This window comes from Vanacampus margaritifer, chromosome 2 (assembly GCF_051991255.1).
Source record: "Vanacampus margaritifer isolate UIUO_Vmar chromosome 2, RoL_Vmar_1.0, whole genome shotgun sequence".
In the NCBI taxonomy this organism is placed as follows: Eukaryota; Metazoa; Chordata; class Actinopteri; order Syngnathiformes; family Syngnathidae; genus Vanacampus; species Vanacampus margaritifer.
This window is the reverse complement of record NC_135433.1, coordinates 17,358,294-17,370,910: the sequence shown is the minus strand read 5'-3', so window position 1 is coordinate 17,370,910 and position 12,617 is coordinate 17,358,294. Positions and strand designations below refer to the sequence as shown.

At 40.5% G+C, this 12,617-nt stretch overlaps 1 protein-coding gene and 1 long non-coding RNA gene across 3 annotated transcripts in view; one reads left to right on the top strand and one right to left on the bottom strand.

Annotated features, from left to right (window-relative positions):
- Nucleotides 1-599: 599 nt before the first annotated feature.
- On the bottom strand, nucleotides 600-11,665 carry shisa9b (shisa family member 9b). 2 transcript variants are annotated; one of them, XM_077558458.1, is made up of 4 exons: nucleotides 10,897-11,665; nucleotides 9,001-9,107; nucleotides 2,355-2,495; nucleotides 600-1,475 (listed from the first exon to the last, which is right to left on the bottom strand). In XM_077558458.1, exons 1-4 carry the CDS (start codon nucleotides 11,406-11,408, stop codon nucleotides 1,102-1,104), a joined length of 1,134 nt encoding a protein of 377 aa, XP_077414584.1. In that variant the 5' UTR covers nucleotides 11,409-11,665; the 3' UTR covers nucleotides 600-1,101. The 2 variants fall into 2 exon arrangements, with proteins under 2 accessions (XP_077414584.1, XP_077414586.1); XM_077558460.1 differs by having other exon boundaries at nucleotides 600-1,472.
- Nucleotides 4,509-12,617, top strand: part of LOC144044200 (uncharacterized) — a 35,943-nt gene continuing 27,834 nt past the window's right edge. Inside the window, exon 1 of the long non-coding RNA XR_013291205.1 lies at nucleotides 4,509-4,934. This is a non-coding gene — a long non-coding RNA (uncharacterized LOC144044200). The remainder of the gene's footprint in view (nucleotides 4,935-12,617) is intronic.

Here is a 12,617-nt window from a genome sequence, read left to right as displayed (position 1 = left end):
TGTTAGCCAAGTGTCCGCAAGCAGCAGGGAAGGCAGGGACGGGATGGGTGACTGTGCAACACTTTTTAAGCAGCTCAGCTGATTGGTTAGCGTGACCTGTCCATAGGTAGCATGCCACTTGGAGGGGGATAAGAGCGCTTTAAAAGCACGCAGCTTTGACAATCACGAAGTGATGTTGTTGAGATCACGATTTCAATCCCAAAACGATAAATCTTTCAGCCCTCATCTCAAGTCACCACTGTAGTTTGGATTTAGTGGAGGTGCATGTTGAGTTGTCATCGTCAACAAGCTGTGGTGATTAACTCATTCACTGCCATTGACGGCCATAGATGTCAAAAATTCATTTGAACTATTTCTATTAGTTTAACGTTTTTTCCCACTTTTGTTAACAAAAGTATGAAAACATAGAATTTTTATTGTATTAGAACAAATATAAAATTTGTGATTAATCGTGAGTTAACTAGTGAAGTCATGCAATTAATTACGTTTAAAAAAAATTATCGCCCGACGCCCACATTTTTAATAATCTTTTCTTAAAATAAAAAAACCTCATTAAAAATGAAAAAATATGTAAATGTTTTTTGTTTTGTTTTTTTTAAAGAAAAGCTTATTAAAAAATTAGGAGCATCAGGCGATTATAATTTGTAATCGTAATTAATCGCATGACTTCACTAGTTAACTCACGATTAATCACAAATTTTATATCTGTTCTAAATGTACAAAAAAAATTATATTCTAAAAATTCTCTTAACTTAAGTTAACTCTTGTTAACAAAAATGGGAAAAAAAATGTTAAACTCATAAAAATAGTTCAAATGAATTTTTGAAGTCTATAGCTGTCAATGGCAGTGAACGAGTTAAGCTATTTGTGTTTTCGAGAATAATAAATACTGTCCATAATAATAAATAATAAGTGAATAATAGGGCGTAGAGTTTGAGTGCGTGTGTTTTAATTAGCTTGTGTGATTTGGCATTATTGTTGTATAACACTCATTTGAATTGAATCCTTTGTCTTGAACGCTGCCTATAATGTCATCCGCACAACTTGCATGTTCAACAGTCTTATTTGACACAAGCACTTCCTGTACTTGGTGTTCTTCCCTCATACCGTCACTTCCGTCTTGCTGTTGGTGACTAAGTAGGGCTGCGGGGGCAGGAAGCGAGCGTTCTGAAGTTCCCTCTCGGTAACGCAGAGTTTGGTGGGGCCGAAGCATTGCCTCAAACCCAGCACGTCGTTGCCCTCCCAAGGTCTCGGCGTGGCCGGGCTGGAAAAAGAGCCAAAGGACAGCGACTGCGAGCTTCTTGGGCTCTTGTGCTTGCGTCCGCTCTGCACGCTTGACATCTGTCTGGGCGGGCTGTAGGGGTTGCTGGGCTCCGACTCCGTATCCACGTGCTCCATTGGAAGGATGCCCTTTGCGGTTATTCCGCTCAGCACTTGGCGGCGGTTGGTGTAGAAGCTGCCGTTGGCTTTTTCTGCTGACAAATAGAGAAAAGCAATATCCGTTAACCAAACTTTTGAGTCCAGGTAAGGGAGAGCATTTTTTTAATGCCATGGAAATGATCTTTTTTAACATTTTTCATTATTTCCTGTTGTGTCGTCTTGTGTTTGAGGTTCCACTGTACATCCTTTCCTGCAAGTCAACATACTGCACAGTTGTCAGGCTTGTGTCGGTACCGTGAGGACGTGTTGCATCCAATCGCCATGAGTCATTTGTGTTCTGAGTTCTCTTGATTGCCTCCTGTCCTCAATCTCATTAGCTAAGATCCACTCTATTTTTGATCGTGCCTAATTATCTGTTTGCTTGCACTTCCGTGGAGTCGGAGGAGCTTCAGCGGCGTAGTCCAAAAGCGTCCCCAAGAGAGATTGTTCAAAAAGACACCGTTCTGCTTCAGGATGTGTATCCATATTGACGTATAGTTTCCGACATGTTTTTAACATCCTTTTTTTAGAAAGTGCTTCTATTTTTGGTCCACTTAGAGGTTTGGGCGGCTCTGTGTTCTTGTCGAGGCAAATGAATCTTGTTTTCAAATGCCGGATCAGTCCCAAAATGATCACTTGAGACAATCAAACGAACGCATCCTATAAATATCCTTCCTCTCGACCTGGATCTTGACGGCCTATCGATTAACTTTGAGGAAAGGAAGATTTCAAGATATTCGGAGCAACTAGGAAAACTGTCCTAAAAAATGCAATGACATGAATTAAAGTGCCAAGAAACTTTATGAGCATTCAGTGAGTTGGTTCATTGGGATATAGTGAATAAAAAAATAATTTTGTTGTTGTTGTCTGGAATTGTTTTAAATAGGGAAAAATCCATAATTTTTCTCCTTCAAAGTTTTGTTGTGCATTCTTACCAACAGCCTTGAGGGTGGCATACTTGTTGAGGTCCTTGACCAATGTTTGCGGCTCATAGGGGCTGCTAATCTGATCCAGCAGTGCGTACGGCTCGGTGAGCAGAGGTGATGTCGGTGTTGCGTTGTTCATCTGGGGACTGTCTGAAAAAGTGAAAACCGAGAAAGACTAAGTATTACAAATAGCACTTAATTCTTGTTTTGTTGAATTTGGTGTACTCTAAAAAAATATACTGTAACCAAATTGCCACTGACAATTGCCAGTGTCCTCTAAAACAGAGGTCCCCAACCCTGGTCCTCAGGGACCGGTATCCAGCCTGTTTTCCATGCCTCCCACAGCCAACACAGGTGATTCATATCATCAGCTAATCAGCAATCTCTGGAGAAGGCTGATAACGATCTCCACCTGTGTTGGCTGTGGGAGGCATGGAAAACAGGCTGGATACCGGTCCCTGAGGACCAGGGTTGGGGAACTCTGCTCTAAAATAATCTGTTGTAGTACCAAGACTGACCTGTGAGGGGCACAAGACATGCACACGAAGAATATAAAATACGAAGAAGAAGAAAGAGTAGTTGTAGAGGAAGACAAGGAAGCCAAGGTAACTGTTAACTGATCTAGTAACTACTGTACTTGTAAATGTTTCCTTAAGATATTTATTGTGATGTATAACTTGTAAGACATCGATACAGTGAATGGGGTTAGCACAACTGCAGCACAGTTCTAAGGTTGAGGGTTTGAATCCCTTATTTCCGATATGGAGTTTGGTATTCCTGCTTCCTCTCACATTCCAAAAACATGCACGTTTATTCAGGACCCTGAATTCATCGCTTTTAACGCAGTTCAAGATAATCTAATAAGTAAAATCTGATAAGTGGGTCTTTGTCACGGTAGCGGAGTGGAGGACCCAAATGCAGGGAGGCAGGAGAACCACGGCAGGGATGCATGTTCTACTAAACATAATTAATTTTACAAAAACACTAACAGATAGTGATGGGACGAACAACACTGGCGCGCCAGCACTGTGCCGAGTGCGCAAGTGTGAAACCCCGTATCGGCGCGTGTATCGCTTTAATAAAAAATCACGTGACCGAAACAGGAAGTGTGTCGTTTGGATGTGCCGCACCAAATTGTATTTATAGGTAGACAAACTGTATCAACATGTTGCGTGTTTGTTGGATGGAGATTAAACTGTTTGCTGTTGCTGTAAATTTACCTGTACCTGTGCCTGTTGGATTTTTGTTTGCTTCCACTCATGGATCGTTCTAGAAAATTTTCACAAGTCTGGAATCATTTTGATCAAAGAAAGTATCCACACCTTTATCAACTGGCACTTAAATATTTATGCACGCCAGCTTCCTCTGTTCCCTGTGAACGAGTGTTCTCTAAGGCAGGGGAACTGGTGTCCAAGAGGAGACATCGCCTTGGAGCAATCACACTTCAAAAACTTTTGTTTTTCAATAAAAATGTATGACAGAATCAGTTTTTAGTGTGTTATTACATATGGTTTAAAATTTTTAACAAAATCCCATAAAGAAGTTAAACATTTGAACTTTTATTTATTTTATTTATATTAATATTTTATTACATACAAATTTGCTATATTTTACAAGCCAACTCATATGAGCATCTAATAAACAACTTAACTCAGCAAGCAAATGGACCAACTGAAATTATACAAAGATGAGATCATATTTTAAGTAAAAGACTAGCAAGTGAATAAATAAAATGTATTAAATTTATTTTATAAATATAAATTCATAAGCTAATATTAAGGTTTACAGCATGCACGTTTTACCATCTTATTTTCATTTTGTTTATCTGTAATGCTTTTAGATCTACAGCAGAGGTCACTATTGAGTGACCAACACAGTGTCAATGTGTAATGTGCCAATACACTCCTTGAGGTATCATCATCCCATCACTACGGGTACTGGATAACTCTAAATAAACAAAGATCTGAAAAGACCAAAAATCAAAGTAACAACAAAAAACCAGTGGTGACAGCGACAATGATCCAACCCAGACAGAGGGGATACAGGAGACTATATACACACACACTAACGACACAATAAGACACACCTGGAGCAAGACACAAGTGGCTGAGGGCACGGATTGGTTGACACGAGGAAGGGCAGGATTACACTCAACAAGACCAAGGGAGACACACAACCAAAAACAGAAACCAAACATGAAAAGTCTTTGCATATTTGAAAATGGAAAGGTGCAATTAAATGATTTAAAGGACAATGTTTGTATTTGGAATTTCTGGTGTGTTGTCAGTAGTTTCAAGAACAGAAGAACAAATGTTAATTTTCCTCATTTCTATAAAAAGCAAAATCATAGTAAATGTTGATTTTGCAGTGTGGAATGAATATTTTCCAGATCTGTATCTAGTGTGCGCACTAAACAGTAGTGTGCTTCTCTGCGGATGCAGCTGGAGAATCGTGGCTGCTCTCCCAATCCGACGCAAGACATCTGCGTAATTAATTGCGGTGCAGTAAATAGCCTGGCCCCCTCCGTCGTGGCCTGGCATGGCAGTGCAACAGATGTTCGGAAAGTCGCCATTAGATTGGAGTGGCAAGGTAAGACAAGTTTGATCATTCTGCATGCCTGTATATCAGTATTTTGGATAAAGATGGGAGAATTTAGGAGAAAGTTGACAGTTTGCTAGTTTCAAACATTTAGGGCTATTACGTTAACCGGTAACTTGTCTGGAAAAATGTAATTACTGTGTCCATTAATTGACTCAAATGGGTCAACTCCACAAGTCAAGTGTATAGTGGCTTTTTGGTGTATTGCCACCACAAAAGAGTACCAGTTTTGGCCAGATAGAACCAAAATTAGTACTTTTATTTTATTTTTTTTTTGTGTATGTTTGGCCGCCACAGTCTTAAAACATACCTTTTTCCCAAAATTCATTCAATGTTTTATTTGTCAGTTTATTGGTCATACTAAGCACTAAATTCAGAGGTGAGATGATTAATCATGATTTTCATTTGTTGAAATCGACTGATAGGCATAATCAATCAACCCTGCATCACTAATGACGTGATTTAAGAGTCTATCTCAATATCATTGTCATTGCCATTGTTAACGGTTTACTAACTTGAGTGGGCCGCTCCTTGCTCTAGGATTTCTGTGGGGGAAAAAAGCAGATCATAAATCCAGAATGAGGTTAATGAGACTCTTATTCCCCTTTGGTCAGCAAGAGACTTTATTACTGTGCTAATTAATGCGGCAGAAGTCTCGACACTGTCTCGCCTTGTGATGTAAACGGACGGCTTTGATGACTGGTTTCACTTCAACACACCTGAACACCAAAACAATGATGATTCACACTGCACCTTTCTTGACAAAATACACATTTCATTATCATCTAGAATCAACGTGAGTGTTCACTTAGTTTTTCCTGCTACTGTGAGACTACAATGAGCAAAAGTACATCTTAATACTTATCACATTCTTGACATGGTTATAAATCATGTTCCTTAAGTCACAAACCTGGCAAAGTACGATGTCTTTCAGGCACAGATTGAAACAACTGAAAATTCATTTGAACTATTTCTATTAGTGTAACGTGCCCTGTGATTGGCTGGCAACCAGTTCAGGGTGTACCCTGCCTACTGCCCGAAGCCAGCTGGGATAGGCTCCAGCACCCCCGCGACCCTTGTGAGGAAAAGCGGTCAAGAAAATGGATGGATGGATGGATTAGTGTAACGTTTTCTTCTACTTTTGTTAACAAGATTAAGAAAACCTAGAATTGTTTTATTGTAAATTTAGAATAGATAAAAAAATTGTGATTAATCGTGAGTTAACTAGTAAAGTCAAATGCGATTAATTACAATTAAAAATTTTAATCACCTGATGCCCCCTAATTTTTAATAATCTTTTGAATTCTTAAAAAAAAAAAAAAGTTTCAAAAAAGAAAAGATTATTAAAAATTAGGATCGTCAGGCAATTAATATTAGTAATCGTAATTAATCGCATGACTTCACTAGTTAACTCACGATTAATCACAAATTTTATATCTGTTCGAAATGTACAATTTTTTTTCTAGGTTTTCATACTCTTGTTAACAAAAGTAAAAAAAAAAATAATAATAAAAAAGTTAAACTAATAGAAATAGTTAAAATGATTTTTGGACGTCTATAGCCGTCAACGGCAGTGAATGAGTTAAGTTCTAACCAATCAATGGGAGGGAATGTTGCCAAACAAAAACTATTAAATGCTCACCAGATGACCCAGAGTCTGATTGAATTCCTTCACGGTCAGGGTTTCCTTCGCGATCAATAACTTATCGACCCGATGGAACTTAGGGTGCCTCCTTAAGTTTAGCGGCCTGAAAAGTTGTTATTTTTGTATACAAGCATTCAACTGCCAATAGATTAATAAAGGACGACAATGGCTTTTGCTAGATCTGACGCATATTTTCTATTCCCAGAATACTGAACCGCACGTCTATTTGTTTGTCTTTCGCTTTTAACGCGTTGGCAGAGTGTTGTCAGAGTTGCAGCTTTCATGTCAAAAAGTAGGCCACAAGGTTAAAGACGCTTGTCGCCACTGATAGACACCTTCCATGGCACTTGGAAAACGTTTGACAGGAGTATATATTTTTTTCTCAGGTAAGTTAGAGTGGGCGGCACGGTGGCTGACTGGTTAGCACGTCCGCCTCCCAGTGCAGAGGACGTGAGATCGAGTCCGGGCTTCGGACTTCCTGGGTGGAGTTTGCATGTTCTCCCCGTGCCTGTGTGGGTTTTCTGCGGGTACTCCGGTTTTCCTCCCACATTCCAAAGACATGCGTGTCAGGTTAATTGAACACTCTAAAGTTGTCCCTAGTTGTGATTGTGAGTGTGAATGGTTGTTCATCTCTGTGTGCTCTGTGATTGGCTGGCAACCAGTTCAGGGTGTACCCCGCCTACTGCCCGAAGAAAATTAAGAAAATGGATGGATGGAAGTTAGAGTGACAAGGTGCGATTATTCATGGGAAAGCTCATTTAGGGTTTTCTGTTTGCGCGCAAACTTGAGTGTGCATGGTAACGCTAACAGATGCGAAAGCTGAGCTACTGTACTAACCAGAGCAGTTTTCTATGTGCGCTGTCCCAAGTTTTAGACACAATGTCACACAAGATGGGCGCATAAAGATTGAGAAGATTGGATCAGTTGTACTTTTTTTTTTTTTAATACTTTGAATGGCCCCCACAGAAGTTGAGTTTGAGACCTCTGACTTGAGTCAAACGTAACTTTTAAGCAGTAGCTGACTTGCCCATTGTTATTAATATAAATTCATTTCCTGTAAGTCAGTAATATGTTTGTTTGTCTTTCACTATTACTTCCAATTCCATTACTGTGCTTCAAACTTCATTTGCCACTTGTGGTGCTCTCCCAAATGTTCCGAGGTGGAAACCACCAGGGCTACCTAAACCCTCGTTCAATAATGTGTTCTTTGTTGTCGACAGCACACACAATGGAGTCAAATCTTGGTCAATTCTGTTGGAATTTAGTGCTCGTTATTTGGAATCTTAAAATAGGTCTGAATTTTTGTGATTCAGTGCTATGCCTGGTGTAATTCTGGGATGGGCGGGTTACCTGATTTTATGGGCCGGCTTGGAAGCGCATTTAAATTAGCACTTGTGGGCTGGTGTGGGCATGTTCACAGCAGACTACAATCCTGTCCAATCAATGCGGCCCATCTCATTCTGTTAATAATTCCTAGCGTACGGATCCCTGACATGAAACTGATTTGCTCGCGTACGGGAGGTCGAAGCACACTAAATACTTTACTATACTGTACGGAACTGCAAGCAAACCTCCGCAAGCAGATGAAGTCAATTTGGCTAGGGAGAAGATCACAGATCTGCGCCTTGAACTGACCACTTGGGGACCCGCCCCCCCCCCCCCCCCCCTTTTTCCCATAGATGTGCCACCACCTCTGGGAAACCTGCTTCATGATGCCTTGCAGAGGGGGATCCCAGTTGAACACTTTTGAAACAATGGTTGGTTTGCACGGCTGTAGTGGAAACAAACCTAAGAGATCCATGAGACAAAAATATCGCCTCGCCCTAAGAAACTCGCCAAGACTGTCGTCATGGGAACAACTGCTGTTGTCAGTGTAATTAAGCTGCAGTGCTCATCTTCAACTGCTTTTTGGCAACAATATATTAAGTGTGGGGATTTTTAGCTCCGCTCAAAGTCATGCTTATCAGCTGCCTTATTATCCTGACCAATTATCCTGTGGTGTGGGGGTGCAGTCATTTTTACTCTCTAATCTGCTCAGAAAGTAGTCAATGCTGACAATTGTAAATATGAATGCTTCAATATCAGTGCACACTCCACGACTGATGTGAGACAGAATGGCACTGACTAGGAAGCAACCCGCAGCATGTGCTGTTGCTGTTACGATGCTGTTACGACTACACTTTCTTTTCTTTGTTTTTTCTGCAATCCGGATGCCCTGTGGTTCCATGCTGCCCCTCACAGGTCAGTCTTGGTACTACAACAGACATCTGGTTTGGGGAAATACACATATGAGTGTTGCTATAGATAATGTTTTCTATGGGATGACGCAATCAAATTTTTGGTTAATAATCATACAATATATGAAATCCTGTTGGTAAAAATAATAATATGTGCACTGCTCATGACACTTACGGAAACTGTTGATTGCGACTCTTGTCTGCATGTTCTCATAGTGCAGGCCCAGGCTCATCTCGTCCGTATGTTCTGAGGCTGGATGACGGGTCACATGTGCCAAAGCTCTGCAAAGACAATATACAGTAAATGTCCTAACGTATTCTAAAGGAGGCATATACAATCATGATTTCACATTTTCACACTTTTTCCTGGAAATGATTTTGCTTTCCTTTTTTTTTCTTTCTGATTTTGCTTTCCTTTTTTTTTCTTTCTGATTTTGCTTTCCTGATTGGATGACTCCACTGCTGGGGCTACAGCGCCACATGTTGCTTTTGCATGCACTTTTGAACGTCTTTTCATGTGGATAGAAGTTTTATTGAGGGGAAAATTGTGACCATTGGCGTTGTCGTAGAGTCATGTGACCATTGGCGTTGTCGTAGAGTCATGTGACCAAGGCAAAATCTGCATGGTCACGTGATCCACAGGTAGTTGCATCTGTGTATGAAATTGAATTAACAAGAAAAATAATGTGTAATAAAAAGTACTACATGCACAAGTTTAGCAAAATATGTGGAGCAAATTAAGGATTATGTGAGGATTTAAAAAATATATATATTTATGCAATCAAACTGTCTTTGCCTTCCTGGTCGGCAGTGTGGTACATGTACCGCTCGTGCTATGCAGGCTCTCTAGTGGTACATTAAGAATCACTGAATTAAATGTTCAAAAGGTGCATAATGTCACTGTGGCTTAAACTTTGTTTTAATATAATATTTTATAATAATAATGCATTTGTTTGCATTTAACTTTGAAATACATCACATTGGATATAATCTCTTCGAAGTGTTTGTTTTCAAACATTTGTGTACGATAGGTGAACATTTTATTATTTTAGTTAAAATATGTAGGGTTTTATGTCCCTATTGTTGTAGTCTTACATGTGTGCTGAGTTTGTGTGTTGTATATGCAGTATGTGTGAGTGTTTGGTGAGGTGCTTGGTTGCTGTGGTTACCTGAAGCAATCAGCCAGTCGGCTTATAACAGGAAGACACAGGTGTGCACAGTTGGAGTTTGAGCAAGGAAATATACAGTTTGTGTATGTGTGTATGTATGTGACCGTCTAATGAGTGTTGAGTATTTTTGTTGCTGTCTTTTTTTGTATGAGCTCTTTTTAGTCATTTGACACCTGCCCCTTTGTCGGTGTTTTTAAAGCTTTTTTTTTTCAAGTGACAAAATAAACTGTTAAAACGCACTTTCATGGAGGACCTTGTTTTTACACAGCACAACGCGTTGGAAACGACTTCAAAACCCTCAAGCAGCAATTTGGCAGTGGATTGCCGCTAAACCTATATTTAATGGCAATGTTTTTGTTCAAACTGTGCATAGTGTTAAAGTTTATAGCTACTTATGTGGAATAAAACTTCTGTCTCTTTTTTTGCTCAATATTTAGATGTACTATGTTGCAGAGTCTTAATTTTGGAAATGATGGTAATAAGTAAAATGTAATTTTAGATTATTGAGTGATTGTTAAAAATTCAGATGTGCTGCCTTAGATGACTGCTGTTGGGGTTATGGCGTCACCTGTTGCTTGGCATGCATTTCACAGACTGAATACATTTACATGTGGTGAAGTTTTATTGAGTATAGACATGGAAATAAAGTATGAATATTCTTAAATACTAAATAAATTGATAATTAAGTAGATTGGGGAAGGAATACATAAGTATCTATACTGTACTGCTTCCTACTCCTTTTCGAACGTGTAAGCACATTGCCTTGTTGTACTGTATTGATCATTTCTAACTCTGTTTTCTGTTTTTTTAAACTTAATATTTTATAGGTTTAATTTGGCTTCACCCCCTTTTCTTTTCAGAAAAAATACAAATAAAAAGTGTATGCCTATAGGTCCCCTTACTGTGGCATGTTGTCTCGGTTTGGCCGCTGCGTCTTCTCCAGCCCCAGCTTGGTGAAGATGCCAATCAGCGCCACGATGGCCACCAGCCCGCAGACTATATACACGATCATGTTGGTCTTGTCCTTAGCCGAGTCCTCCGCCACGTCCACTTTGGACGGCGGTCTGCCGGTCATCATCCACGGCGGCGTGTCGTAGTTATTGCAGGTGTTCTGGTCCAGCCGCGAGCTGCGGAAGGCGCAGCAGAACCTGAAACCGCACGTGCCGCAACAGTACAGGTAGTTGCCCGTCTGGCACACGAACGGCGGGTCCCACTGGCCCATCACGTCGTAGTAGCCGCGGCATTTGTCCTCCGTGTGCGGGCTCTCCGTCACGCTGCTCGTGGTGAACTCCGCGGACTCATTGTATCCGCTCACCAGCACCAAGTCGTCCGCCGCGCGCTCCCCTTGACCTTCCGCCTGGCGCACGGTCACTTTGGCGAGGACGTAAGCGAGCAGCAGTTCAGCTCCGCGCATCTTCGCTCACTTTGGTTTTTGATCCTCCACACGCGCGTGGACGCGCTCACATCCTCCGCGCAGAGAGCCGTGCGTAAAAGTGCTTTGGCTGCAACTTGCCATGCGCCAAACCAAAGGCGCCGTGCGCGCAATCGTGCTCTTCTATGCGATGCAATCTGTTAGTTCAAAACATAAAAAATGTCAAATGTGTTAGTTCCAGCTCGGGACTGACTAACCAGAATGGAGAAGGAGCATCTGGAGGTCGCCAGCCTCTTCCAGGCTGCTTCTGTCCAGCACTGAGTGGCAGCAGACGAGACAAATTGGGTGAGGGAAGATACAGAGGTGGAGTCTGTGTGTGCGTGCGTGTGAGAGAGAGAGAGATTTTTTAATTTGGTCAGGTGTTGTGTACTGTCTGAGAAGAGAATATTGCACATTGTGAGCTGAGATGAGTGCCAGTTATGTGTGTTTGCAAAACCTACAGTAGAAATTGTCATGTTCATATATTTTGAAACAGGCGTCGTAACATAGACAAGTTCTAGCAGCAAATCATGTGGACTCATTAGAGGAGAGTTTCAGGCATCTTGTCATGCCTCAGTCACGGCTCTGTTTTAAGCTAACTTTAAACTAGAGCAAGTATTAGCCAATATAGTAGTTTGGGGCAACTTGTCTCAGTCATTTTGGGGTTTGTTGTCACATATGCAAAAAAATGGGCCAATAAAAATTGCACCTCTGGCAACTCTGTTTACAGTTGCCAGAATTGCCCTTCCAATGATGAATCTGGAGAGTGAAGAAGTTAGTTTTGTTTCATTGTTTAAAAATGAAACAAAATGATAATTTTGTCCTTGTTGCAAAATCCGGTTTGACATCTTACCCACATATAGTGTGACAACTTACCCAATGGTAGGGCAACATGTCACATGTTCACTCCCTGTATTTGATGGCTTATAACTCTGCACTGACACAAAGTATGAAAATGACATATCTACAAAAAATATACCTGAGACTTTGGTCTTTCATCTGTTATACATTTTGTTTTTATATGATGTATTGATTCCAAGAAATATTTAAAAGTATAAAAAGTGATACAACTAGCCCCGGTCTCCCTAAAACAGTCCTTGGATGTTATCATGACATGTCTGTTGTGTGCGTTCAAAATACAGGAAAATTATGTTTTTTAAGATTATTTTGAGTTTGGTTCTGGAACAAATTCCGTTTGTAATCTATGTTTTT